Genomic DNA, 27,365 nt, shown 5'->3' on the forward strand with positions numbered 1-27,365 from the left:
GTCAGGGTAAGCTAAAAGGCCAGGAAGAGTTTGGACAGACAGCTCAGAGTAGGAAGAGAGGTCAGAGCTGGGAGGGAGACCTGTTGACTCTGGGAAGGGAAAAGGGAAAAAACATTGGCATCCTGACTGCAGGAAAACAATGAGGCAGCAGAGAGCCAAGTATCCCTCATTGCTGGGGGAACTGCCAAGACCCCAGGCAGTTAGATCTGTGGGTACGAGGAGAGGGGCACAGGCTGGGAGCTCTGGTCAGTCCTGGCCCTCCTAAAGGGCTTAAGTTGAGCTGCCTTATCAGGGAACCAAGCCAAACCAGCATAGCCCTAAGGATCACCCCACGGATTGAAGCCCACCCTGCTTCAGCCAGTCTGCAACTTCTGGTATCCAGGAAGGTCTGTGCATACACAAGGCGCGCACATACACAAGGCATGCACACACACAAGGCAGGCACACACACACAAGGCATGCACACACACAAGGCATGCACACACACAAGGCGCGCACACACACAAGGCATGCACACACAACTACAGAATGAGCTGAGTAGTCACAGTCACATGTATGCTCCTAGGAGGCTTGCTGGGCACGGGAGGCAAAGACAGTGGTAGAAAGGATAGCCTGGGTTTCATGAACTAAAAATATCTTGGTGACAACACATTGGGAAGAAACAGGAGAGGCCCAGAGGGGTGTCTTCTTGATTCCAATTCCCAGATGCTTTCTCACGGAAAGACTGCAGGATTGTTTTGATAAGGAAATATGATCAAACATCAGGGGCCATTTCGTTGGATGTGAAAGGAATTTAAAGTTGAATGTGCCTCATCTGTGTTCTCTCTCTCTTTTCTGCAGCATTGCCTGCAATTCATATATGTTTTTAGAAGCTAATCTAAAATTGCCTGCAGCAGAAAAGTGATTTGAATTCAGGATATTTCTGAGATTTCCATTCTGCAGTGTGTAAAACATAGATTTAATTTAGACAAACTACCCCACCATAATCTTTCTGAATGCCTGGTAAAGAATGCCTGCAAATATGACGGTCTTCTCTTCTTTTTATTTTCAGAGCATCTGAAAGTCACTAACTCCTTAATCCCGGGAGAAGCAGGCTTTAACATTTTCTCTCTACACCCTCCAAAAATGAGTAACCCTGAGTTAAGAGCCTTTCTATCTGACATGTTGGTACGTTACCCAGATTCCATTCCTGTTTAGCCCACCCCACGCGATGAACAGAGCAGAGTAACTACATTATCCATCTCTTGATGCTTTGTCACGGCATGACTGGTAGCTGCAGCAGCAGATTAAGAATGGCTGTGGTGTGGCCTTTAAGGATTAGAGTGAGGCTGGCAAGCGCACAACAGTTAGCCTGCTTTCAGATAATGGCGCATAATTGTTTGAAAATAAAATCAGGAACTAACTGCAGGTGAAATATCTTGAAATTCCTGTCCTTTCATCCCAGGGGAATAGAGAGAAATGCTTAAAAACATGACATGGATATACTGGGACCTTGATATCCCACAGAAGCAGATTAGCAATACCAAAAACCCTGCATCAGCCTATCCCTGTCAGCTAGAGCCTGTCTGAACTGCATTGATGGCAAGTAATTGCCAAAAAGAAGAAATAACACTTGTTTTTTAAGTTATGGTCTAGAAAAGGTTAAGGATTCTGTGTATCCGCCATCTAATAATGTGTCTAATCACAGTCATCACCCTTACATGGTATTAGGATGTGTTTCACAATTTTCCCTTCCCCTCCCATTAAAGGCCCCACACACAGTGACTGGTCCTGCTACAGCAGTAACTCTGGCTTCTGGAGCTGGGCTTGTCTGCCAATTCTCTTGCCTGCCTTGACTCTGTGGGCAATATAGCACGATGATCCTTCCTGGGTAACCCAGATGGAATATGAACTAATTTGAGAAACTCCCTGTTTTCTCCTATTTGGTTAGAGCCAATAATAAGGCCTTAATTCCAGGCAGCTCTCCCACAGAGCCACGTGTCCCCCAGCCTCTCACCCTGACTGCTACTTTACCTCTAACTCAAAGCAGCTGACATGGAAGGGATGCGAGCACCTACCAAGCATTTGGTACCATGCTGGATTCTAGGGGGTAGAAACGTATCAGGAAACAAAGTCCTTTTCCTCAAGGGGCTTACCAACGGGTAGTGGGAGGTAAAATTAAAATATGTGAATAATCAGTGAACAAAACAAGTCTTGAAAAGCACCCATTACCGCTACCCCTATGGGACTATCCTGGCTTTGTTTTATAAGGGATTTGACTCACTCATGTTAGTTCACCACCCCCCATCAATTTACTGATGAAGAAATCCAGGCCTAGGGGAGTCAGAGTGAATTGCCTCAGTCACAGAACCACAAGAAGTGAAGAACAGGGAACCAACTTTCTTGTCATTTTAAAAAATGATTTGGCCTCTTGTTCTCCTGTTCAAAAAAAAAAAAACAAACCCTATTCTAAGATACCATCTTGAACTTGAAAGTCACAAGAAGCGTGATTAGCTTCTAAGATCAAGTACTGGCATTTCTCCCCCTTGTTCCCAAAGGCTCCGTGGAGCGCCAGAATGGGAGGGCTGGAGGGCGGCTGCGGAGAGGGCCCGGGAGGCGGCTCACAGCCAGCACACAGCTCCGCAGAACTTCCTGGCCCAAGAATGTGCTGTTGGTTCTCCCGCCCACCCCCCCTCCACCCCGCGCCGCCACCGCCCTGCACTAAACAGGGATCGAGAAAACTCTGCCACTGACGTGTTCTGGAGCTGAAAGCCAATTACTTAATCTTTGCCATCCCTGGCTCTCTCCTTGGAGAAGTGGGGCTTGAATTCTTAATGGAAACTTATGGGGACACTAAGTACCCACACAAAGGGTTCCCAGGCAGCTCCGAGCTGTCCTGTGTGCGGCCTCCTCTCCTCAAAGGGTTAACCCTGCGGGGCTCTCGGGCCTGAAATACTATACCAGCAACACACCCTCGCGGCACAAACTTCACTGTCAATTTCTCAGCTAAGATGGTCTCTGTGCGATTAAGGTAAAGACGGGGAGAGGAAAACAGAGGAAGGCAGAGGCAGAACATTTCAGTAAAGGAGAAACAGCGTGTTTTGGAAAATAGGTCAGTGGTGAAGAAATAAGGCCAAGCAAGTGACAACTCGGAATAACTTACCTTAGAACCACCACGGACAGACAGACCGGGCCCAGAGGGTGGTCGGCTCTCGGCGGCTACTAGTCTCTCCACCTTGGGTCGCCCTCGGCCTCCCTCCACCCTCTCCGGGCCCAGGTAAGTAGAAGAACAGGCTCTGAAGCAGGAAGTGGAAGCTGTATGCAAATTTCTACGGAGCCTAGGAAGCCTCTGCTCAAAATCTCCCTGTGGGCAGTGAATCAACGGCTGAGGAGTCACTTTATTTCTTAAAACAGAAACCTCCTTCATTCACGAGAAAGGGCCAGTGACCAATTAGGCGGCATTTTTGCTTTCACCACCCAGCTAAGAAGAGGCCCAGGAGTGGCCCGAACCTCCGTGTAGTCGCAGTGCCCTCGCCTGGGAGGGTGTCTCCGGGAGGAGAGTGAACTTGAGTGTTAAGACTGAGGAATCAGGGCCGGGCGCGGTGGCACACGCCTGTAATCCCAGCACTTTGGGAGCCCGAGGCGGGTGGATCACTAGGTCAAGAGATCGAGACCATTCTGGTCAACATGGTGAAACCCCGTCTCTACTAAAAAATAACAAAAAATTAGCTGGGTGGCGCGTGCCTGTAATCCCAGCTACTCAGGAGGCTGAGGCAGGAGAATTGCCTGAACCCAGGAGGCGGAGGTTGCGGTGAGCCGAGATCGCGCCATTGCACTCCAGCCTGGGTAACAAAAGCGAAACTCCTTCTCAAAAAAAAAAAAAAAAAAAAGACTGAGGAATCATTAGCAGCTCCAAAGGAGCAAAGGAGGGGATGGGGTGGGTGTAGGGGGACAAAAATGGGAGGAAGAGGGAGCCGAGCTTCTACCATTCTCCTCTAACTGCTTAAAACTTTAGCATTTGCTGCCCATAACCACGGAGGTGGGACTCACCATGCTCCTGCACACACGTGTACACATATGCACACACATGCCTGTGGCCTGTGCACACACACCACCCTATTGTCAGGCACAGAAAAGTAGTTAATTTTAAGAAAACACACACACACACACACACACACACACACACACACACACATACACACAACCCTCCTCTAGATGCATTTTCCATGACCTCAAGTTTATTTTCTCCCCTTCTTTTCCCATTGTTTAATAGTAGCCTGCAGAATTAACTGTATAAAGGAGTGCTGCAGTCAGGATGATACCCAGCGACGTGTGGAGAGAGAGAGAGAGAGAGACAGAGACAGAGACAGCTGCCTCTCTGGGCAGCAGTGGGTGATGGGAGCAGTGTTAGCTGGAGCTTTGGAGTTAGGGGGACCTGGGTACGAACTCAGCCATGTCACTGGCCAGCTGGGCACCCTGGGCAGGCACATCGTGCTCCTGGTGCTGGACTTGTCTGCCTGATGAAGGGGTCCCAGCGTCAGCCCACTCAGTCAGCTATCTCTTTACTCTCATCAAAGGGACAGGTCCCAGAGCAAAGCTGTCCAGAGTGTACCAGGTTCTGCTAAGGAGGACAGGAACCAGGTTGCTCAACATTCCACAAGCAGAGAAAATGCAGCTTGTTTTTAAGATAGCATACACAAGTTGCATGCATTTTGGTATGTCCTTAAAACAGAATATGATGCAGTTTTTCAAAATCAGTATGTATGTATTATCTGAGCCACTAACATGAAAAAGTGGCTCTGAGATATTATTTAACATAAAGTATTATCTTATTTTTTGCTAATATCTGTGACATATACACACACATATATATGTATATCGATTTTTTTTAAGAGACAGGGTCTCAGTCTATTGCCCAGGCTGGAGAGCAGTGGTGCAATCATAGCTCACTGCAGCCTTGACCTCCTGGGCTCAAGCAATCCTCATGCCTCAGTCTCCTGGGTAGCTGGGACTACAGGTGCATACTGCCACACCTGGCTAATTTTTTATTTTTTGTAGAGACAGGGTCTCCCTGTGTTGCTGAGGCTAGTCTTGAACTCCTGGTCTCAAGGGATCCTCCCACCTTAGCCTCCCAAAGTGCTGGGATTATAGGTGTGCACCACTGCACCCAGCACAGCATCGAGATTTGTATTTGTTCACCACTGGGCCCCAGGGCACCTAGCACACTGCCCTGCCTAGAACACTGTAGGCCATCACTATATATCTGTCCAGTGACCAAGTTAGAAATATCTGGAAACATGCTCGCCAAACTGTTTAGTGATGCTCACTTCAAGGGAACGCAATTGAGGAAAACTGGTGAGGATGGAGGGGAACTTTACAATACATACATCATATGGACTATTTGATTCCTTTTTCAAAATAACATATAGGATTTTTTCATTCAAAACAATGAAGTTTTTAAAAAATAATATTTATTATCTTGGCTTTGAAGTTTCTGCTTCAAAATTATTATTAGAATCATCGTTTGAAGGTAGGAAAAATAGCATTCTCTGTAGTCCAGTTGGTACCAGGATACTTTGAAAGAGCTACTGGAGTTATGAAATGAGAAGAGAAAAGCAAAGAAGAATGGCAAGGGGAGGAGCTAGGAGGGATAGTGAGGGGAGGGGGAGTGGAAATATTTTCATTTCTCTTTGTTGCCCTTAAATGGATTGAGAAAGGCCTGAAGATGCTCTGCCCGATTCCCACCTCTGAAATACAACCCGCCAGGGACAACGAAGGGAAACATTTTTCCAGTTCTCGACCAACTGTTTTCCTGGCTGTGAGACCTGAGGGCCCTGTGGGAAGAACACCCAGTGCCGAAAGCTGCTTTTCATTGCTGTTGGCTGGTCCTTCCTCCTATCTAATTTTTTTTTTTTGAGATGGAGTCTCATTCTGTTGCCCAGGCTGCAGTGCAGTGGTGCGATCTTGGCTCACTGCAACCTCTGCCTCCTGGGTTCGAGCGATTCTTATGCCTCAGCCTCCTGAGTAGCTGGGATTATGAGTGCCCACCACCACACCCAGCTATTTTTTTGTATTTTTAGAAGAGACGGGGTTCACCATGTTGACCAAGCTGATCTCGAGCTCCTGACCTCAGGTGATCCACCTGCCTCCTGTCTAAATTTATCATAAGCAGAAAGGCAGGCACCTGGGGAATTAGTTCATGGCTCCCTTCTAGAAGCCTTTGCTGGGGCCCTGGACTGAAAAGCACCCTGAGGATGAATAGTGTTTAGAGAGGGTGTCCTGGACAGGAGAACCCTCCTCTGAATCTGCCTGAAGCATTTACAGTGAAGTACGGGTGACCCAGGCAAACACATACAGCTTTTGAGTTGCTGTCATGGGGGAACAACTCTTCACTGAGGTCCTCCCCTCCACTCCCTTTGAGCATATTTCATCCTCCAAACAGTTCTATGAGGTGCATTCACTATCATTCCCACTTTACCTTTGAGGATTCCGGGGCTCAGAGATACTGAGTAACTTCTGCAAGATCACACAGCTCATCTGTGGAGGAGACAAGCCCACAGCAGTCTCCCTTCCAGGTGGATGTTATTACTGTCCCCTCCCTGTGTCCCAACACAGCCCCCCAATCCCTACCCTCCATTGCCTTGTTGCCATCTATCTTCCTACGTGCTTGGGTGGAGCACAGGTAACTTGCTTTCTTTGCACAACTCTTGACAATGCTCAAGAAAGGGAAAAAAAGTGTAGACAATAAAAGGGTGGGGCTGTGACTGTGCCAGTCAGCCTGGTGCTGTGTTTATATGGTAAGGGTTACTGTAAAGATAATAAGTAGAATAGTCAAGATGTGGGTCAGTCTTCTCCCTCCTGTTAGAAATCTAGAAGGGCAGCAATTGTGTTTGCCAGATCCTAGAGTTTGCTCAGTGAATTAGTCAGGGGTCTGCAGAGAATCAATAGGATTACCACCAAGATTATGGAGGCTGAGAAGTCCTGTTGACACACTGTGTGCAAGCCAGACACCCCGGGATGCTGGTAGCATGGCTCAGTCCAACTCTGAAGGCCTCAGGACCAGGAGAGCTGATGATGTAATTCTCAGGCCAAGGTCAAAACCCTGAGAATCCAGGGGCCACTGGTGTAGATGCTGGAGTCCGAAGGCTTGGGAGCCTGGAGTCCTTGTGCAATAACAGAAGAGGAAGGGTATAACCCTGTTCCAGCAGACAGATCGACCCGTTCACCTTTTCTCTGATTTTATTCTCTCCGGACTCCCAGCAGATTGAATAGTGCCCACTCACATTCAGTGCGGCTCTTCCCCACCTAGTCCACTCAGACTCATGTGCTAATTTCCTCTGGAAACACCCTCACAGGCACACCCAAAACAAATGCTTTACTAGGTTTCCAAGCATTCCTTAATCCAGCCAAGTTAATACCTAACCATCATACTCTGTCATCGTCAATTCCAGCTGCTGTAACAGAATGCCGTAGACTGGGTGGTTTAAACAACAGACATTTGTGTCTCATAGTACAGGAGGCTGGCAAGCTCACGATCAAAGCACTGGACAATCTGGTGTCTGGTGAAGTCTTACCTCCTGGTTCATGAGTGGCCATCGTCTCATTGTGTCCTCACATGGCAGAAAAGGGGCTGAGGAGTTCCCTGAGGTCCCTTTTATAAGGACACTAATCTCATTCATGAGGTCTCCACCTTATGACTTAATTACCTCCCAAAAGCCCTTATTTCAATACATGAGTTTTGGGGGGATACAACATTCAGTCTATAACACTTAGTATATTAGTCCGTTTTCATGCTGCTGATAAAGACATACCCAAGACCAGGTAATTTATACAGGAAAAAGGGTTTAATAATCTTAAAGTTCTGTGTGGCTGGGGAGGCCTCACCATTATAGCAGAAGGCAAGGAGGAGCAAGTCACATCTTATATGGATGGCGGCAGGCAAAGAGAGAGCTTGTGCAGGGAAACTCCCCTTTTTAAAACCATCAGATCTCATGAGACTTATTCACTCTCATGAGAACTGCACGGGAAAGACCTGCCCCCATGACGCAGTTACCTCCCACCAGGTCCCTCCCACAACACATGGGAATTCAAGGTGAGATTTGGGTAGGGACACAGCCCAATCATATCACTTAGTATTTTTAAAAAAGGCATGAGAAGATAAAGAATATGTTATCCCACTCCCATAAACAAAGCCAACCAAACCATTTGGATCTAATGCTTAGAAACTCTATTCTGTAGCATTAATCTATGTAAAGGGAAAGGATTAATTCCTTGGACAAACCTTGATTTTACATTTTTAAAAGCTGTAACTTCAAGTACTGAAAAGGCAAAATGATACCATGACATTTCATGGGGAAGAGAAGACAATTACTATCATGTTCTTCCCTGTGAAGGACCCTTGTCCAAAGGGTCCAGTGTGCTCAAACACCAACTGGCTAACTCTCCCCACAACCCCTCAGTGGACAGTCACTGCTAGGGTCTGAATGTTTGTGTCCCACAAAATCCATGTTGAAAACCCTACCTGCAATGTGATGGTATTAAGATGTGGGGCCTGTAGGAGGTGATTAGGTCATGAGGGTGGGGCCCTCAGGCATGGGATTAGTGCCCTTTGAAACAGACCCAAGGGAGCCTCCTGGCCCCTTTTACCATGTGAGGATGCATCTATAAGGAGCAGGCCCTCAGCAGACACCAGATCTGCTAGCATCTTGGTCTTGGACTTCCCAACCTCCAGAACAGTGAGCAAAGCATTTCTGTTGCTTATAAATTACTTGGCATAAGGTATTTTGTTATAGCAACCAGAACAGACTGAGATAGCCACAGAGGAGTGGCTGCTGGGGCAGAAACAGGAAGAGGAGAAATGGTTAGGCTCCCAGTGTCGGCTCCTGCCACACCAGACCCGCTCTAGTCCCATAGCCTGCAGTGAGCACCTGCCTTATTCCAGCATGTGCTAGGTGCTAGGTGTGTAAGTGGAAAGATTCTCAACACGTCTCTTTCAGAAGGAAAAACTGGTGATGCAAGAAGTTCCAAACCAGCCACTAGACAAAGCTGTAGCGTCCACCAGTTGCTTCTGTTCCACTGCTTTGGTGGGCTGCTTTCAGTCCAGAGAGGCTGCCCTGCAGGGCCCTGGACGATACCGGAACTGGCCACCACCCTCCTCCACCACCTCCTGCTGAGCCCCTGGACCCTTCCCTCTGGATGAGCTCCTCTCTGGAACCAGGTCTTGTTCTGTCATCAGATTCAGTCAGGACCTTCAGTCCTGGTACCATGAATTCTCAAAAAGGAAGAGGTAGCTCTCAGTTTGTTTTTTCTTTCTGAGGGGTTCCTTGACTCCAGTACAAACTTATTTATTTATTTATTTTGAGGCAGAGTCTTGCTCTGTTGCCCAGGCTGGAGTGAAGTGGTGAGATCTTGGCTGACTGCAACCACCACCTCCCAGGTTCAAGTGATTCTCCTGTCTCATCCTCCTGAGTAGCTGAGTCTACAGGTGCCCACCACCATGCCCAGCTAATTTTTGTATTTTTAGTAAAGATGGGGCTTTGCTACAGCTGGTCTCGAATTCCTGACCTCTGGCGATTCACCTTCCTCAACCTCCCAAAGTGCTGGGATTACAGACGTGAACCACAGTGCCCAGCCCCCAGTACAAATTTATTAACCTCCTTCCCCCACTAAGGGAATACTGGGGACAGCAGGCTTTGTCAAGCTACAAAAGGTCCTGTTAAACAATGGACGCCCGTTATCTTACATTTGTATCCTTACTTGGGGAACACTCTCAAATTCTGGGAAAATTTGAGATGATCTCTTCCAAGATGACTGACTCTCCGTGGTCACCTGGACCCAAAGGTTTGGCAGCTTCTTTCACTCAAAAATGATTAGGTTCTGTATGCTAGGCTTCCCATGACTTCACCACAATAGTCGTAGCTAACCTCTGCAGGGTTCTGAGCACTTTGCATGCAGTCACTCATTTACCATTCACAACATCTCCGTGAAGTAGGTACTGTGAGGTCAGCTGCCTTTCACTGAGCATCTAATACATGCAAGGTGATTTTCACCATCTGTATAATGAAGTGGAGAAATTTACTCACTAGAATTCCAGAATTTCTCTTCAAAAAAAAAAAAAAAAAGCAGGTGAATAGAGTCCAGATTCTGCTTCCTATGAAGGCTGGACACAGCAGGGTGGGTCAGAGGAGAGGGGGTGTTTGGAAAGGGACAAAGGGACAAGAACAAGGTAACGTGGGGCTAGCAGAAGCGGGGGAGATGTAGCAGTGTGGCAGTGAGAGACTGTGGAACAAGGTAGCAGTGAGAGTAGACAGGACAGGGAGGAACTTGAACATGCTTTGCTGTGTGACCCATTACATAAATCCTTGTGCCCTTCAAGACAATCAATCATAAAGTTCTACATTATTCTTCGAGTTTTCTCTAGTTGGATTTACTCAGTTTGACTTTTAGATGTGTCCATAGACAGCTTTATTTTGTTCACATTTTAAAATTAAGATGTTTAGTATAAAAAAAAATCTATCAAGTGTTGGAAAGGATGTGGAGAAATTGGAACACGTGCGCACTGTTGGTGGGAATGCAAAATGCTACAGCTGCTATGGAAAACACTGTGACAGCTTCTCAGAAAATTAAAAATAGGATTACATAGGATCCAGCAATTTCACCTCTGAACATATATGTATATATACACCCCAAAGAAATGAAAGCAGAGACTCAAACACGTACCTGTACACCTATATTCTTAACAGTATTATTTGCAAGAAGCAAGCCAGAGGTAGAAACAATCCAAGTGTTTATCAACAGATGAATGGGTAAACAAAATGTGGCCTGCACATACAATGGAATATTATTCAGCCTTAAAAAGGAAGGAAGTTCTGATCCCTGCTACAACACGGATGAACCTTGACATTATGCTAAGTGAAATAAGCCACGAAGGACAAATACTGCATGATCCGCTTATATAAGGTAACTAGAGTAACTTATATTCGAACAGACAGAAAGTAAATGGTGGTTTCCAGGGGCTGGGGAGGAGAGAGATGGGGAGTTACTGTTCAGCAGGTAGGAGTTTCAGTTTTGCAAGATGGAAAGAGTTCTGGAGACAGATCTTGGTGATGGTTATGTAACAAGGTAAATGTGCTTAATGCCACTGAATTGTACAACTGAAAATGGTTAAGGTGGTAAATTTTCTGTGTATTTCATCACGTTTAAAAAACAATCCCAAAGCAGCCATGCAAGGTAAGGTTTTATTACTCTTATTCCCCAGGTGAGGAAATCCAGGCACAGAGAAGTTAGGTACCTTGCTAGGGCTACACAGCTGGGGGTCAAATCAGGATCTGACTCCCTATGAAAGCCACACCTCTCTCCCACACCAGCTAGCACAGGAGCCACTTAGGGAGCAACTGAGGGTGCTGGGCATTAGCTGATGCCACAGAGATTCATCTTGGGCAGTCCTAGACTCTCCTTTCTGTGTGTTTCTCTCTCTAGACTGTGCTTTGTCCAACACTGCATTTTCTACTGTCCTTATTCCCTTCTCTGCCTTTCCCCACCAAAACATTCTCTCAGAGAAAAACCTGATCACTCATTTATACCTAAGGTACATGGTGTGAATTTAAATCAATGTGCTGCCTCTCTGAGGGGTGCTTGCATGTTAAGCCTCATCACTCTCTATGAACCGAGAGGCTTTGTTCCATATTAAAGGAATTTCAGGCATCAAGGAACAAGTGGGGAGAAATTGGAGGGTGATGGTAGCAGGTGGGGCAATGATAACCCAAAGAAAGGCACTAACTGGTGAAACTTTGGGCACACAGTTAGAAGGGAGATCAATTTTATGGACATGCTGATCTTTCAGGGCTCCACAAAGATGTGAGGGGTGGGTTTGTGGGAAATGGGAGGACGGACAGTTGATGCTCAAATCCTCCCTCTGAGCAAGTGTAGCTGCCTGATTTCCAGACTCCAGACACTTGTTTATCATCAGAACTGTGTGCATCCTAGAAAAGAGAATCCAGAGGTTGATTTCTTCAGCAGATAATTTCTCTGACAGTTCTCAATGCCACCTCTCTGCATTATGAAGTCCCAGTTCTAAGCAGCTGGGCGTGGTAGCTGGAGCTCTCTGTCCATAGAATTTGGACAATGGTTCCTTTAGCGTCAAGAATGCATTTCACACGCTGGCTGGCAGATTGTGCTGTATAGAACCTAAGGCGAATCACATGGATGTTGATGCCTGTCTTCTAGGTGTTTACAGAGCAAGACTGAACATTCCCAGAGAGTAGAAAAGACACCAGCCCAGCAGCATTCAGGCTAAGCGCCTGTGTCTGAATCAGGCTTCCTGGTGTGAGCTCCTCCTCTACCTGCTGCCTGCTGTGTGACCATAGGGAAATTTCTTAATTTCTTTGTATCTCAGTTTCTTAATCTGTGTAATGGGGACAGTAATGTGTCTATTTCATGGGTAACAAAAGCTCTGAATGGACCGCTTCTGGATGCCTCCTTTATGAGAAGAAAACGTCTCCTTCCCACCAGGGGGATGTATCCTCTCCCCCAGTACACAGCATTGTAAGTGGGGACCAGAGTAGATTTTAGCCCCACTGAGTCTTCTGTGTCTTCCTCAGCCAGTCACAAACTGCAGAGCTGTACACAGCAGCCCTGTGGGGTAGTCATGAAGATTAGATAAGTGACCTAGGTGCTGAGTTCAGCATTTGACTCAATAATTATCAGCTACTATTATAATCAATATTAAATAAATGCATAACTCAATTAGTATACCAAGAATCAGTTATCAGTCAATACTGTAGGGGGAAAAAAACTCAACAAAATAGTAGAGAATATGAAAATTGTCATATGGGCTGGGTGTGGTGGCTCACGCCTGTAATCCCAGCACTTTGAGAGGCCAAGGCAGGTGGATCACTTGAAGTCAGGAGTTTGAGACCAGCCTGGTCAACATGGTGAAACCCTATCTCTACTAAAAATACAAAAATTAGACAAGCATGGTGGTGGGTGCAGGAGGCTGAGGTAGGAGAATTGCTTGAAACCAGGAGGCAGAGGTTGCAGTGAGCCGAGATCACACCATTGCACTCCAGCCTGGGCAACAGGGCAAGACTCTGTCTCAAAAAAAAAAAAAGAAAATACTCACATGCAGCAATAATGAGATGAATTTTTATGCTGACAATTGAATAAGGGAGTATTATTGTATGGTAGAGATTGTACTACAAATCAGAGACCCCAACCACACATGAGGGTCCAGTTGAGAAGAAAACAAAGGCAGCAGCACACAGCTCTGGAGGACTGCTGCCTGCCCTGCTCTGTACTCTGTTCTGGGACAGACCTAGCACTGTGCCTCTCCCACCTCACGAAAGCTCCAGGATAAGTAGAGCCATCCTTACTCTCAAAGCCTGCTGCCTGGATATACATACCTTCCTGGCAGGAGAAAAATTATGTATTCCATTAATTTAAAATATTTTCCCTTTCAGCTCTGCCTGGTTGGCAGAATGCATATAGAAGTAAGAGTAAATAGGAATAGCAATGCTGTCTGTAGAAAATATATTCCGCCGGGCGCAGTGGCTCACACCTGTAATCCCAGCACTTTGGGAGGCCAAGGAGGGTGGATCATGAGGTCAGGAGATCGAGACCATCCTGGCTAACACAGTGAAAGCCCGTCTCTACTAAAAATACAAAAAATTAGCTGGGTGTGGTGGCAGGCACCTATAGTCCCAGCTACTCAGGAGGCTGAGTCAGGAGAATCGCTTGAACCAGGGGAGTGGAGGTTGCAGTGAGCTGAGACAGCGCCACTGCACTCCAGCCTGGGTGACAGAGTAAGACTTAGTCTCCCCCCCAAAAAAGAAAATAAGTTCTTAGAATTGCGTCTTAAAAACAATAAAGCTGGCCAGGTGAGGTGGCTCTCACCTGTAATCCCAGTACTCTGGGAGGCTGAGGCAGGTGGATTGCTTGACCCCAGGAGTTCAAGACCAGCCTGGCCAACACGGCAAAACTTCATGTCTACAAAAAATAAAAAAAAAAAAAAGCTGGGCATGGTGGCATGTGCCTGTAGTCCCAGCTACTGGAGGGGCTGAGGTGGGAGGATCACCTGAGCTCGGGAGGTTGGGGTTGCAGTGAGCCATGATTGCACACTGCACTCCAGCCTGGGTAAGAGTGAGATCCTGTCTCAAAACAACAACAGGCTGGGCACAGGGGTTCACACCTATAATCCTAACACTTTGGGAGGCAGAGGCAGGCAGATCACTTGAGCCCAGGAGTTTGAGAACAGCCTCGCCAATGTGGTAAAACCCCGTCTCTACAAAAAATACAAAAATTAACCAGGCATGGTGGTACATGCCTGTAATCCCAGCTACTTGGGAGGCTGAGGCATGAGAATCAATTGAACCCAGGGGGTAGAAGTTGCAATGAGCCAAGATTGCGCCACTGCACTCCAGCCTGGGTGACAGCATGAGACTCTGTCTCAAAAAATGACAACAATAATAAAGCCAGGAAATTTATTTGTGTGTGTGTGGGGGGGGGTGGGGGGTGAGACAGAGGAGAAAGAAAAAGTGTGTGTGATTTTACTTTTAGATTATGCAACACAAAAATGAAAACAAAGAACTCCCCAAACCCCACAACCCTCTTTTCTACAACAATTCTACCTTTTCTCCTCAGATGTCCTGGCAGGGTAAGGTTCTTCACCTTTCCCAGAGACTCTCAAGGAACTGGACCAAGTTTGTTGTGGCTCAACCTGGTTGGGGTTGTGGGTATCTATAGCAGAGGCTGCGAGTTGAACTTTCGTATTTATTCTCTCCTTCTGCCATAGTACTAGAATTTTTAGTCGGGTAAGTGGCTTCCCAGAATGAAGATTCCCTGTAGGAATCTGTAGGGTAAGTATGGCCACATGGCCTAGTTCTGATCAATGAGATATGAGAAGTGATGTGTGCAACTTTCAAGTCATGGCCTTCAAGCAAAGGGTCATGCCTTCCTCTTCTGCTTCCCCTTTCTCATTGGCTCAAATGTGGACGGAACAGTGCTGGTGAGCTGTTGGGGATCATGTGGTTGACAATGATACCCCAGGGATGATGGAGCAATAGGATAGGAGTCTAGGTCTCTGAAACAACAAAACCCACATCCTACTACGTACGTAATATTATACAAAACTCCTGTTTGACTCTGACTTGCTTGTCTTATTGGAATTTTCCCACCAAGACGGCATCTCCCCCATCTCCTCCCCTCACCACCACTATAGGTAGGCAATAGATTTTTCTTGAAGATTGTGGGCCTTTTTTTTACTGGTAATTTTGGGAAGAGCTTAACAACAGAAAAGATTTGAAGACAAAAGCAGGCCTTGGACCAGAATGAGAGAGTAAGTTCTTCCTCTCTTGGGGCCTTGGGCTGGGACTCGGATGGAGGGTGTGTCCTCTATGGGGAGGTAGGCCAGTCTAGTGAAGGAACTCCCTGGCTGGGACTCCCTGAAGATGGGCTGTTTCTAATTTGGGAGTAGACAGGCACAGGGGAGCCTGCTTCTGACTTGTGTCTGAGGCTGATGAGGAAACTGGAGCCCAGACTCTGATGCCACATAACTCACACACATGCGTGTGCACACATACACATGCACGTGTGCACACACACACATACACGCATACACACACACGCACACACACACATGCACATGCACAAATAGTGGAAATGTCAGTATCTGGGGAGCTCTCAGGCCATTCAAGAGGGCTTAATTTCTGGCAATCATCAGTGGGGCTCCAGCACTCACACTTTGAATTTTTTTTTTTTTTTGAGACAGAGTCTCACTCTGTCACCCAGGCTGGAGTGCAGTGTCATGATCTCGGCTCACTGCGACCTCTGCCTCCCGGGTTCAAGCAATTCTTCTGCCTCAGCTCCTGAGTAGTTGGGATTACAGGCACCCGCCACCATGCCCGGCTAGTACACTGAATATTTTATAGGAAACACTACCTGGAATTAGGAATGGGAGGCAAAGCTATACTAATAACCCCTAGGAAGTAGGTAGTGTTTGTCTTAGGCTCCGTGTGTGTGTGTGTGTGTGTGTGTGCATGCGAGTAACCCAGGCTGGAGTGCAGTGGTGTGATCTCAGTTCACTGCAACCCCTGCCTCCTGGGTTCAAGCAATTTTCCTGTCCCAGCCTCCCAAGTAGCTGAGATTGCAGGCACCTGCCACCATGCCCAGCTAATTATTTTGTATTTTTAGTAGAGACAGGGGTTTCACCATGTTGGCCAGGCTGGTCTCAAACTGCTGACCTCAGGTGATCCGCCCACCTCGGCCTCCCAAAGCGCTGGGATTATAGGCATGAACCACTGTGCCCAGACAGGCTCCTTTTCATCCAGCGATTCCCTTGAGCAGTTCCAGGCTCCCTTCCTCCAGGACACCATGTTCCCAAGACAGGCTCTTGCAGAGGGGCTGCCTGATCTGTCCAGCCTCCTCCAGAGCTCCCAGTGGGGAAAGCCACAAGGCCCTTTGCCCTCCTGACTTTTTCCTGCCCCAGATCTGGCCAATTCTCTGCCTTCCGAGTGCACACTGGCTGTCCCACACCCTCCCCAGGCTCAGGAGGTAGATGCGGAGTAGGAAACAGAAGCTTATGCAGCTGATCCAAGGCCACAAGCTACAGGTGGAGAGCTGGAATTTTAAGCCAGGCAGTCTGACTCCAGGGTCTGGGCTCTTTGCCCTGAATCCTCCAGGCTTCGGGGCTCACCCTTCTTTTAACAAACAGATAAAATGCCTCAAGTCCATCTGGTACATCCTGTGGGAAGTCCAGCAGCCTCCCCAGCCCTTCCAAGGCATCCTGGGAGGTGGGGGTTGGGTGATATTCTCCCGGTTACTCCTATCTGAATTCTTCATCCCTTCACGTCTTGTTGCCACCAGCATCTGCTGTCCTCTCTCCCCTTCCCTCATGCAAGGCATGAGCATTCTCCCTCTTCCTTTGTTCCCCAAGCATACCTCAACCAAGCTGATCCCTGGAGTGGGGAGGATTGGTAATAATAGAGGGTCACTATGCATAGCAGTGCTCAGGAAAGAGCTGAAAATTCTGAAGGAGACTCACTGTCCTGCAGGCCCACCCCTATATCCACAGGGATGGGCAAAAGCACAAACGGAGACCCCAACGCTCATCTTCTCCCCCATTCTCTTCCCAACAACAGCTCCATCCTGCACGTGAGGGACCTCATATGCGAACTCTGTACTGCCCGCTTTGGGATCAGGTCATTCCCTGGTCCCCATGGAGCCGGAGGGGCTCTGGCGGACGTACCTTATTGACCCCACGCAGTGGTGCTGACTACGACAGGCTCTTGGGAACTAACTCTGCACATCTTCTAACTCCACTTTCAGTCACAGCATGATGATAGCTTGAAATCAGGGATGATGGGAATATTTACACTATGGAAATTAACAAACACTGTAAATCAGATTTTAATTTTACTGGAGAGCTGCTTTACCAGCACACCACTGTGCCATGGGTGCCTCACCACGCATATGGGCACAGCCAGAGAAAGGCCAGATCAAAGACCTCCAAGGCAGTGGTTCTCAGATTTTGCTGCATAATAGAATCACCGGAGAGTTCCAGCAGTTAAAGAAATCAGTGTTGTAAAGAGTTTCCCAGGAAATTCCAATACACAGCCAAATTGCAGATCAATGCTCTAAAACATCTCTTAGCAAAATTTAGCATAAAGGCTGAGCGTGGTGGCTCATGCCTTTAATTCCAGCATTTTGGGAGGCCAAGGCAGGCAGATCACTTGACATCAGGAGTTTGAGACCAGCCTGGCCAACATGGTGAAACCCCATCTCTACTAAAATATAAAACTTAGCCAGGCATGGTGGCAGGTGCCTGTAATCCCAGCTACTCCTAAGGCTGAGGCGGGAGAATCACTTGAATCCTAAAGGCAGAGGTTGCAGTGAGCCAAGATTGCGCCACTGCACTCCAGCTCAGGGAACAGCGTGAGACTCTTAAACAAAACAAACAAACAAAAAATTTAGCACTCATATAAATTGCCAGGGGGTCTTTTAAATGACAGATTCTAGTAAGTCTGGGTGGGGTCTTGGAGTCTGCATTTCTAACAAGCTCTCAGGTGCTACTGATGTTGAAGGTCTCTGGATCATAATCTGAGTAACAAGGTTTGGAAGCACAGGGCCTAAGGGTGGTACTGCTGTTTTGAGGACCCTCTGCTTTGCAACTCATGAGGAATTTCTGGAGCTACCTTTCTTCTTTTGTTTTTGAGACAGAGTCTTGCTTTGTCGTCCAGGCTGGAGTGCAGTGGCATGATCCTGGCTCACTCCAACCTCCACCTCCTGGGATCAAGCAAGGTATTCTCCTGCCTCAGTCTCCCAAGTAGCAGAGATTACAGGTGTGGGCCACCACACCTGGCTTTTATTTTAGGAGAGATGGGGTTTCACCATGTTGGCCAGGCTGGTCTGGAACTCCTGACCTCAAGTGATCCACCCACCTTGGCCTCCCAAAGTGTTAGGATTACAGGCATGAGCCACCACACCTGGCCAAATTTATCTTTCTTCTTAAGCCCTGGCCTCAGCAATTTTTTTGAAGCAGATTCTGGCCCCCTTTACCCTATTCTAGCTCATGGCACACCAGTTGCCTTTGAAGCCTGAAAAAATCCCCAAATTCTTGACACTTGTTATGTAGATCCATTCTCCTTCCAGACTATGACAGGTACAATAATTTCCTTTTTGTGTTGATTGTTTTCCTTTCCTGTTACATGGTAAAGACTGAGGCTTAGTGCTGAGGGCCCTGATGTGAGCGGGAATGACCCACACCTCCATGGAGTGGCCCGTTTTGGGTGGGAACAAGGACGGAGGACCCACAGAGGAGGCGCCAGACCTGAGAAGCCTAGTGGTGAATCCTTCAGCACACAGGCTGAGAGTTACCACCAGACTGTTGGCAAAAGAAACAGAGGACTTACCTCAGAACTGATAATGAATCTTTCATTGTTGAGTAAAAGCATGTTGGAAACAGATGTTCGGTGTCGCAAAGAAAAATTAACATTGAGACAAAGGATTTTTTAGTAAGTAATTTTTACTTCCTGGACTGCAGGAAGGGTACTCTCACTAGCCATCTTGCCACGAGAGTACAACGAACAAAGGAGAAGTGGACATATTTATTCCTTACACATTTGGGGTCATCCTTACTGTTGTGTCTGATCTCCGTTGGCTGGAGCCAGACCTTACAATTTAAACTAAAACCTGATTGGCTAAAAACTTAAGACTTTTAAAAGGTAAAAGCAATAGAGAACAAAAAGGAAGTTTAAATAAGGAAGGGACATAGGCTGCTAGCTGGGACATGCCTGTGAGCACGTCCAGCATAGATATTTTGGTTAAAGTATAAGTACATAGAATATATTACGTGTCTATAAGCGTGGCATGTTTAGCAGTTATATAGATAGGGCTTAACAAAAAGTTACTAGCAAATTTATTCTTTAACAAGAAAGGAAACTTCGAAGGGAGGGAAACTTTTTTACTTCCCACAAAGCATAACTAGAGACTGATAAAACAACACCCAATTCTTGCTACAGAGTTTTAGGTTCAGTCACCATCAACAAATCTTTTGGTTTTTATTTATTTTCTATTTTTCAGAGGTAGGGTCTTGCTGTGTTGCCCAGGCTAATCTTGAACTCTCGGGTTCAACCAATTCTCCCACCTTGGCCTCCCAAAGTACTGGGAGATAGGCATGAGCCATCACACCTGGCTAACAAATCTTTTGTTGCTCAAAGTCTTGACTTAAAGAAACCAACCCTGTGTTGATATAGATAGATACTGAACAGAGGTGACCCTACCTGCTCTCAGAATCAAGGTTCTGATGCCCACATGGCCTTACTGAGGTTGGCAGCCCCTTGGCATGATGCTGTGACAGTGAGGGGTGGTTATGTGTGAGTAAGGCCATACTCCAAGCCCAGTCTCTGCTCTGTGTGGCTCAGGGCTAGCCTGCCCCAGGAGAGACTTGTTTGGGGATGTTGCTCATAGTGATGGGACGTTAGATCTAATCTAAGCCATCTGGGTGTCTCACAGCTCCTGAAACTCATAGCCTTCTGTTTCATAGGCCATGAGTTTTGCCAAAACTTGTCTCAGAGAGGGTGCATTTTGGTTATGGGCCTGTTGGAACATTTACCTAGCAGGGATTTCCTGCCTGGCACATGGTCCCGTGTTTCTGTGCAAAGGCACGGCACTCTCAGGATGATCTGGAAAGCCCCAGGTTCTCCCATTGTTTGGAATTGCCTTTTCCTTTCACAGTCACTTAAAGTGGCCGCAGAACCAGCTCATTTCTGGTAGGACTTTTGAAGCTCCTCAGCCACCGCACACTCTAATCCCTGCCCTCACTGAATATGGGTGCCGTTCACCTCCCTGCCATTTGGAGAGCCCCTCCCCCACCTCCCTGTTGCTTCCATTCTCCCTATTTGCCCAAAGGGTCACTATCACATAACATTTTAGTGACAATGGAGGGGGATTACCATTCTGGGCACACCAAGTAAACATTTAATATGGACTATGAGGCCATTTTAAGCAGGATTTCCTGCCTGGCAAATGGTCCTGGGGCTTCACTTCAGGCCCGTCAGTGGCTCTCCTGTTCCTGTGCAAAGGCACAGAACACCTCATGCCTGTAATCCCAGCACTTTGGGAGGCCGAGGCAGGTGGATCACCTGAGGGCAGGAGTTCGAGACCAGCCTGGCCAACATGGTGAAACCCCATCTCTACTAAAAATATAAAATGGACTATGAGATGTTCAAAGCTTCACTGACCATCTTTGCCATGGCCAATATCTCACGGTCATCTTAGGGTCCCTGGATGCCATGGTGCCACCTCTATTCAGAAACTTCTCTCCCTTCTTTCCTGGCTCTAGACCCATGTTTCAGTACCACCCAGAGTAGACAAGATTGTTGCAGCTTTATCAGATAGTACCATCAAATTCCTTTCCTTGGTGGTAATTCTCTCCTTCCTGACCATTGCTGGTCATCTCAATCAATCATGTCCCATCAAGGTAATTCTATAAACAGCCATCTACCACTGAGATCAATGCTATTTCCTAAATGCCAAAATCAGCCATCATTTTATCTTTTTGTAGTGATTTTTTTCTTTGTTACATCATAAATTTCAGGAATATTAAAACAATTAGGAAACAGTTTGGTGGTTTCTCAAAAAGTTAAACATAGAATTACCATATGATTCGGCAATTCAACCTCTGGGTATTTCCCCAAAATAATTAAAAGCAGGGGCTTGGACAGATATTTGTGCAGTGTATTTATAGCGGCATTGTTCACAATAGCCAAAATGTGGAAACAACCCGAATATCCATCAGAGGAACGGGTGGATAAACAGAACGCGTTCACAGTGACTATCAGCCTTAAAAAAGAAGTTAGTCTTGGCCAGGAGCAATGGCTCATGCCTGTAGTCTCAGCACTTTGGGAGGTCAAGGTGGAAGGATCACTTGAGGTCAGGATTTCGAGACCAGTCTGGCCTACATGGCAAAACCCTGTCTCTACTAAAAATATAAAAATTAGCTGGGTGTGGTGGTGGGCGCCTGTAATCCCAGCTACTGGAGAAGCTGAGGCGAAAGACTCACTTGAACTGGGAGGCGGAGGTTGTAGTGAGCTGAGATCGCGCCATTGCACTCCAGCCTGGACGACAAAGCAAAACTTCTCAAGAAAAAAAAAAGGAAGTTAGTCCTGACACATGCTGCAGGAAGGATAAACCTTGCAGACATTATGCTAAGTGAAATAAGCCAGACACAAAATGGCTGATATTGCATGATTCCAGTTATATGAAATGCCTAGAGTAGTTAAACTCATAGAGACAGAAAGGAGAACAGAGGCTACCAGGGGCTGGGGGAGAGAGAAATGGGGAATTATTTGTTTAATGTATACACAGTGCTATTTGGGATGATCTAAGTATTCTGGAGGATGGCAGTGAAGGTTGCACAACAATGTGAATGGACTTAATGCCACGGAATTGTATACTTGGAAACGGTTAAAATAGTAAAGTTTATGTGTATTTTGTCACAATGAAAAAATCTCACAAATTAGGAGCCTTGGCTCTTTCATCTTCTTTACCCTCAGGTGAGACCCTTCCATGTATATGTCCCTGGAGAGCCCTAGATGGGGACAGGTGAGGGCTGAGGGCAGGGAGAGCTGGTGACTGCAGCGCAGCTGTGCTGATAAAGCAGGAGAGGTTGTTTTTAAGATTCTGCTTCTCTTTGGGATTCAGCATCAACACTTGTCTCACAGGTAAGCCCTCCCTCTGAAGATCCCAAATGTTTTGCTATTTTCAGTTTTCACCTGTCTTTTGATGGAGTGGAAGCCAGTTCCCTCTCTGGGATTAATATTTACAACAAGCAGCAAGCGATTAATTTAACCAGATGAAATTTATTGTGCATTTGCCTTAACTCAAAGCCTGATTCTGCTGGGTGTTTATTTTTCACTGTCGATGCATTGCACATGACAGCCCCTAAGCATCTGAATTGAAAGCACACCATGCCACAGAGGTCCTGCCGCCTCCCTTCCTCCTACCTGACCCCCTGAAACCTAGAGAGCTCTCTGACTTCCACACCATGTCTCAGAAACGCCAATTCTTGACTGCTGGTCTGTAGGAACAGTTGGGATCCAAGAGCTTGTTCAAGATTTGGGTTTCATGCCTGACTCATGGAGCTGGTGACTCATTTCATTTCAGGGGGCTTTGGTCAATAAATCCTGACTAGAACCTACAAGCACATCCACCCCTACTCGCCGACTGCCGCAGAAACAACCAGAGAGGCTGAGTGTCTCTCAGACTGAGCATGAAACACTCTCAGCTGCGTTCAGCCACATTCGGGGTTGCACATGTGCTACCGCGCACTGTGTGGCTCACCCCACCCCACCCCAAACCCTCTCCTCCCACCTCACCTCGCTTCATCCTGCCCCGCTCCCCAGCCCTGCAAAGGGACTGTCTAGCGAGGACGCCAAATGTTGGTGTCTAACAAGACAGAACAAAGGCCCTCGTGCTCATGAGTTCCCTTTGGAGTGCACAACAATTTCAGAGCAAAAATGGAAAAAGAAAAAAAAAGATTTGAAATCTATAGATGGCTTTTATCAAACCAGAACTTGTAGCTCTCGGCTGACAATCAGCCAGTAGCTAAAACCCACGAGGGATGGCTCTGACTCGCAGATTCTGGCTGGCTATTAGCTACCAGCAGCCTTCTGACCCTTTTTCCAGGGAAGTAACAGCTGGCAGCTGACAAAGGCGCTGGCAGAGCGGGGAACTTTCGCTTCTCTGGGAACGGATCTAAGATTGGCAGGAAATAAGGCATTTAAAATATGACTATTATAAGCATTTTCACTTGCCTTTTGTTATTATGCTTTTGGAGGTTGGCTCTGATTGCTAAAATGTATTATGTGCTAAGGAGATTTGATGGTATTTTTTGGAGAAGTAGCTGTCCCAGCGCTTTCCCTGTCACTAACACCAGCCCAGAAAAAGGTACATTCTATGAGAGTGTTTTGCTTAGCCTTCCTGGAAATAATTCTTAATAACAAACATGATAGACTAATGGCCGTGAGATTACATGTGCTTAAGTGAAGGGCTGCCGGCTAATTAAAGCACAGCTTTGGCTCATTCGGGGCTGTCGGGCAGGGCCTTCTGTGGTGTTGCAGCAGTTGGGGAGAAAAGTAGCAATTGGGATGAAGTGTAGATGGATTAACCAGCAGTAGATTGGAGAAAGGACAATTTAGCCTAATTTCTCTCTTTTGTGTACCACGAAGCCCTCCATTTTTTCTTTTGTCAAAAAGGGCAGAGGTAGGGGGTTTACAATAGGCAGTCCTAGCAGGAGAAGAGTCAATGACTGTGACACGGGATAACCACCCTCGATCAAGAGGGTAAGAGGACCCAGTGCGACAACGCCACACTTACGCCTCTTGGGTCCTAGCTGCTTTGTTGCTGCGACTCCTTTTGTAGGACACAGCACTTTGGGGTTGTAGTCATTACACTATCTGCAATATTGCTATTTTAATTTTGGTAACAATAATACAATCTGCTTATTATAAATGGTTGACGTCTATTGAAAGTTTTAATTAAAATGTAGATGTTCAGCCAGGCGCAGGGATTCATGCCTGTAATCTCAACATTTTGGGAGGCCGAGGCAGGTGGATCACTTGAGGCCAGGAGTTCGAGATCAGCCTGGCCAACATGGCAAAACCCCGTCTTTACTAAAAATGCAAAACTCAACTGGGTGTGGGCGTGCATTTCTGTAATCCCAGCTACTCAGGAGGCTGAGGCAGAAGAATCTCTTGGACCTGGAAGGCGGAGGTTGCAGTGAGCCGAGATCATGGCACTGCACTCCAGCCTGGGCAACAGAGCGAGACTCTGTCTCAATGAAAAGAAAATCAAATGTAGATGTTCAAGGTAATGTTTGTCCAAAGAGCACCAGAGGGGTGAGGACAAGCACACCAAGTGGCCAGCAGGACAGAGTAATTTATCCAAAAGATCAGAAGGGGTGGACTGGCTGAATGTGGTGGCTCTCGTCTATAATCCCAGCATTTTGGGAGGCTGAGGTGAGTGGATCACCTGAGTTCAGGAGTTCAAGGCCAGCCTGGCCAATATGGTGAAATCCCCGTCTCTACTAAAGATAAAAATTAGCCAGGCATGGTGGTATGTGCCTGTAGTCCCAGCTACTCGGGAGGCTGAGGAAGGAGAATTGCTTGAATCCAGGAGGTGGGGCTGCAGCGAGCCAAGATCGTGCCACTGCACTCTAGCTTGGGCAACAGAGCAAGACTCTGTCTTAAAAAAAAAAGGGACTGGACTAGCTGGAAGAAGAATGTTCCCATTACAGGCTTAAATTGCACAGATATATGCATTTGACTTAGTAAGCAGGGTATTTCCAGAATACTGAATTCTGTTTCTTATGTTCTTGCCTAAGAAAAAAAAAATTAATAGGAAAGCTTATTTTTCAAGATGGTGGACTAGGCACATGGGTTTCTCCTACTCCCTCCCAAGGACCCATTAAAATGATAATAAGTGCATTTTAAAAGGGTATAACCCTACAACATGAAGTGAATCGAGAAACAGGATCAGTAGACTGTGAGAGAAGGAAGACAAGAGAGAGGACAGTTGCTTTGCCAAATAAGTCCTCCTGTACCATTTGTTTTTTAATCATGTAGATATATCACTTTGATATAAAAGATTTTTAAGTTGGAAGGGACCTTTGTTGTCTTGTTCCTACTCCAGCTTTTAATTAAGACCACATTTCCACCATCCTAAAGAGATGATCTGCCATCCTATTTTTAACAACCCCAGAGAAAGGCAACAAGATCCCCTCCTGAAGTGAGCTGTTTCATTGTCTGATGAGCCTCATGTTTTGATTCAGATTTTCGTTGCAGCCTGAAGGTGATCATGCACACCCAGGAGTAGCCCAGTTCTGTTCCATGAAATAAAAGGTCTGGAGCGGTCCTCTTTATGCTTTATATGGCAATACATTTTTATGTGTGATTAAGAAACAAAACAACAAAGTGGGGAACGTACTAAGCTTATCAAAGTACAATAGTTGCCGCTTCACCCGAAAAACTACTGCTTTCATTCTATTTCTGGTGCTATTAGGCTAACCCTAGGGAGCCAAAGACATTTTGCACTGAAATAAAGAGTAACACTTAACAGCTATAGTCAAGCTCATGACAAAACTGTGAAATAGGCAAAGTGTTTTACTAGGATTTTCCCATCATTCCTGGCTGGGTGCTCTTCCTCTTACTGTCCCCTCGCTCAGCTCCAAGGCAACTATTGCTCTCTAGGTGCCCGGAAAATGAACTATTTTACACTAAAATGTCATTGACTCCCTGTCAGTTCTACTCCAATGACATTGTGTTCTTTATCAGTCCGCATGCAACCAAGATAGAGAAACTATACAGTAGTTTGAACAGGGAAAGTGGAATATAAAGAATTACTCATTATAACAGGGGACTAAAGTTACAAAGAATTGATTGGTAAGAAGTAAAAAGAACTCTGGGGGATCCACAGATGGCGAGTAAGAGGCAGTTCCGGAAAGCAGCTCCCAGCGAGAGAGACTCAGAAACCCAGTGGTCTCCACAATTCCCAAGGAGGTACCAGGTTCATTTTGTGGGTCTGGTTGGACAGTGGGTATAAACCAAATAGGGCAAGTTGAGGCAAGGCGGGGCACTACTCCACCCAGGAGGTGCATGCAATCAACCAGAGGACCAGTGTATCTCCCCCTCTGGGACTTTGGTTCGGATACAGCCCTCCACCCAAGCCCTCTACAACCCACAAAACAGGAGATCTTCGCCAGGCTGAAAAGCCTCCGTGAGTTACCTGAACAGGGCAGAACAGCAACTTTGGCCGGCTTTGGGGCTGTCAGCATAGATCTGGGTGGAAGCACTGGCTGATTAGAAAGCCAGAAAGCTGGCTGGGCAGATCTACCCTCCCCCAGAGGGAAGGGGAACTGAAAACAGGGAAACAGCCCATAAGGCAGGACAGGTTCCCTCCCAAGCTCCCGCACAAAGCCCAGCAGACTGAAAAAAACTCTGGCACCAGAGTTTCACACCTAGAGAGTGAAGAGGAATGATCCAGCTCGGCTGGGGGAGGGGCAGCCACCATTGCAGAAGCCAGCCTAATTTTCCTCAGTAAATAAAATTCGCAGCAGCTCCACTAAACCCATGGTGGCCCAGCAGTGCCTCTGCAGGCAGACAAAGGAAAGGCCGCCTCCCCAAGCAGCTATCTGAGATCAAAACAATATAAATCCAATGAGATGGGAAAAAAACAGCGCAAGAAGAATGAAACCATCAAAAACCAAAACACCTCTCCCCCACCACAAGATCACAAATCTTTGCCAGCAAGGGAACAAAGCTGGATGGAGAACGAATTTGACGAATTGACAGAAGCAGGCTTCAGAAGGTGGGTAATAACAAACTTCTCTGAGTTAAAGGTACATGTTCTAACCCAATGCTAAGAAACTAAAAACCTTGGAAAAAGGTTAGATGAAATGCTAACTAGAATAACCAGTTTAGAGAAGAACATAAATGACTTAATGGAGCTGAAAAACATAGCACAAAAACTTTGTGAAACATATACAAGTTTCAGTAGCCGAATAGATCAACAGAAGAAAGGATATCAGAGACTGAAGATCAACTCAATGAAACAAAACAAGAAGGCAAGAAAAGAGAACAGAGTTAAAAGAAGTGAACAAGGCCTTCAAGAAACATGGGATTATGTGAAAAGACCTACTCTATGCTTGATCAGTGTACTGGAAGATGATGGGGAGAATGAATCCAAGCTGGAAAACACTCTTCAGGATATTATCCAGGAGAACTTCCCCAACCCAGCAAAACAGGACAACATTCGAATATAGGAAATGCGGAGAACACCACAACGATACTCCTCTAGAAGAGCAACCCCAAGGCACATAATAGTCAGATTCACCAGGG

General features: G+C 46.6%; 2 protein-coding genes across 5 annotated transcripts in view; one reads left to right on the plus strand and one right to left on the minus strand.

Moving 5' to 3' along the window:
• The window catches only part of TRAF3IP2 (TRAF3 interacting protein 2), a 50,107-nt gene extending 46,837 nt beyond the window's left edge, over positions 1 to 3,270 (minus strand). For all 4 annotated transcript variants that reach the window (XM_008994917.5, XM_008994915.5, XM_078369963.1 and 1 more), the window contains exon 1: positions 3,143 to 3,270. The gene's annotated coding sequence lies outside the window, so the exon portion shown is untranslated. The remainder of the gene's footprint in view (positions 1 to 3,142) is intronic.
• Positions 1 to 27,116, plus strand: part of LOC128931810 (uncharacterized) — a 36,049-nt gene extending 8,933 nt beyond the window's left edge. Inside the window, exon 4 of the mRNA XM_078369966.1 lies at positions 1,052 to 27,116. Coding sequence (XP_078226092.1) covers positions 1,052 to 1,197 — 146 coding nt within the window. The 3' untranslated portion in view covers positions 1,198 to 27,116. The remainder of the gene's footprint in view (positions 1 to 1,051) is intronic.
• Positions 27,117 to 27,365: the final 249 nt, after the last annotated feature.

This window comes from Callithrix jacchus, chromosome 4 (assembly GCF_049354715.1).
Source record: "Callithrix jacchus isolate 240 chromosome 4, calJac240_pri, whole genome shotgun sequence".
NCBI lineage: Eukaryota > Metazoa > Chordata > Mammalia > Primates > Cebidae > Callithrix > Callithrix jacchus.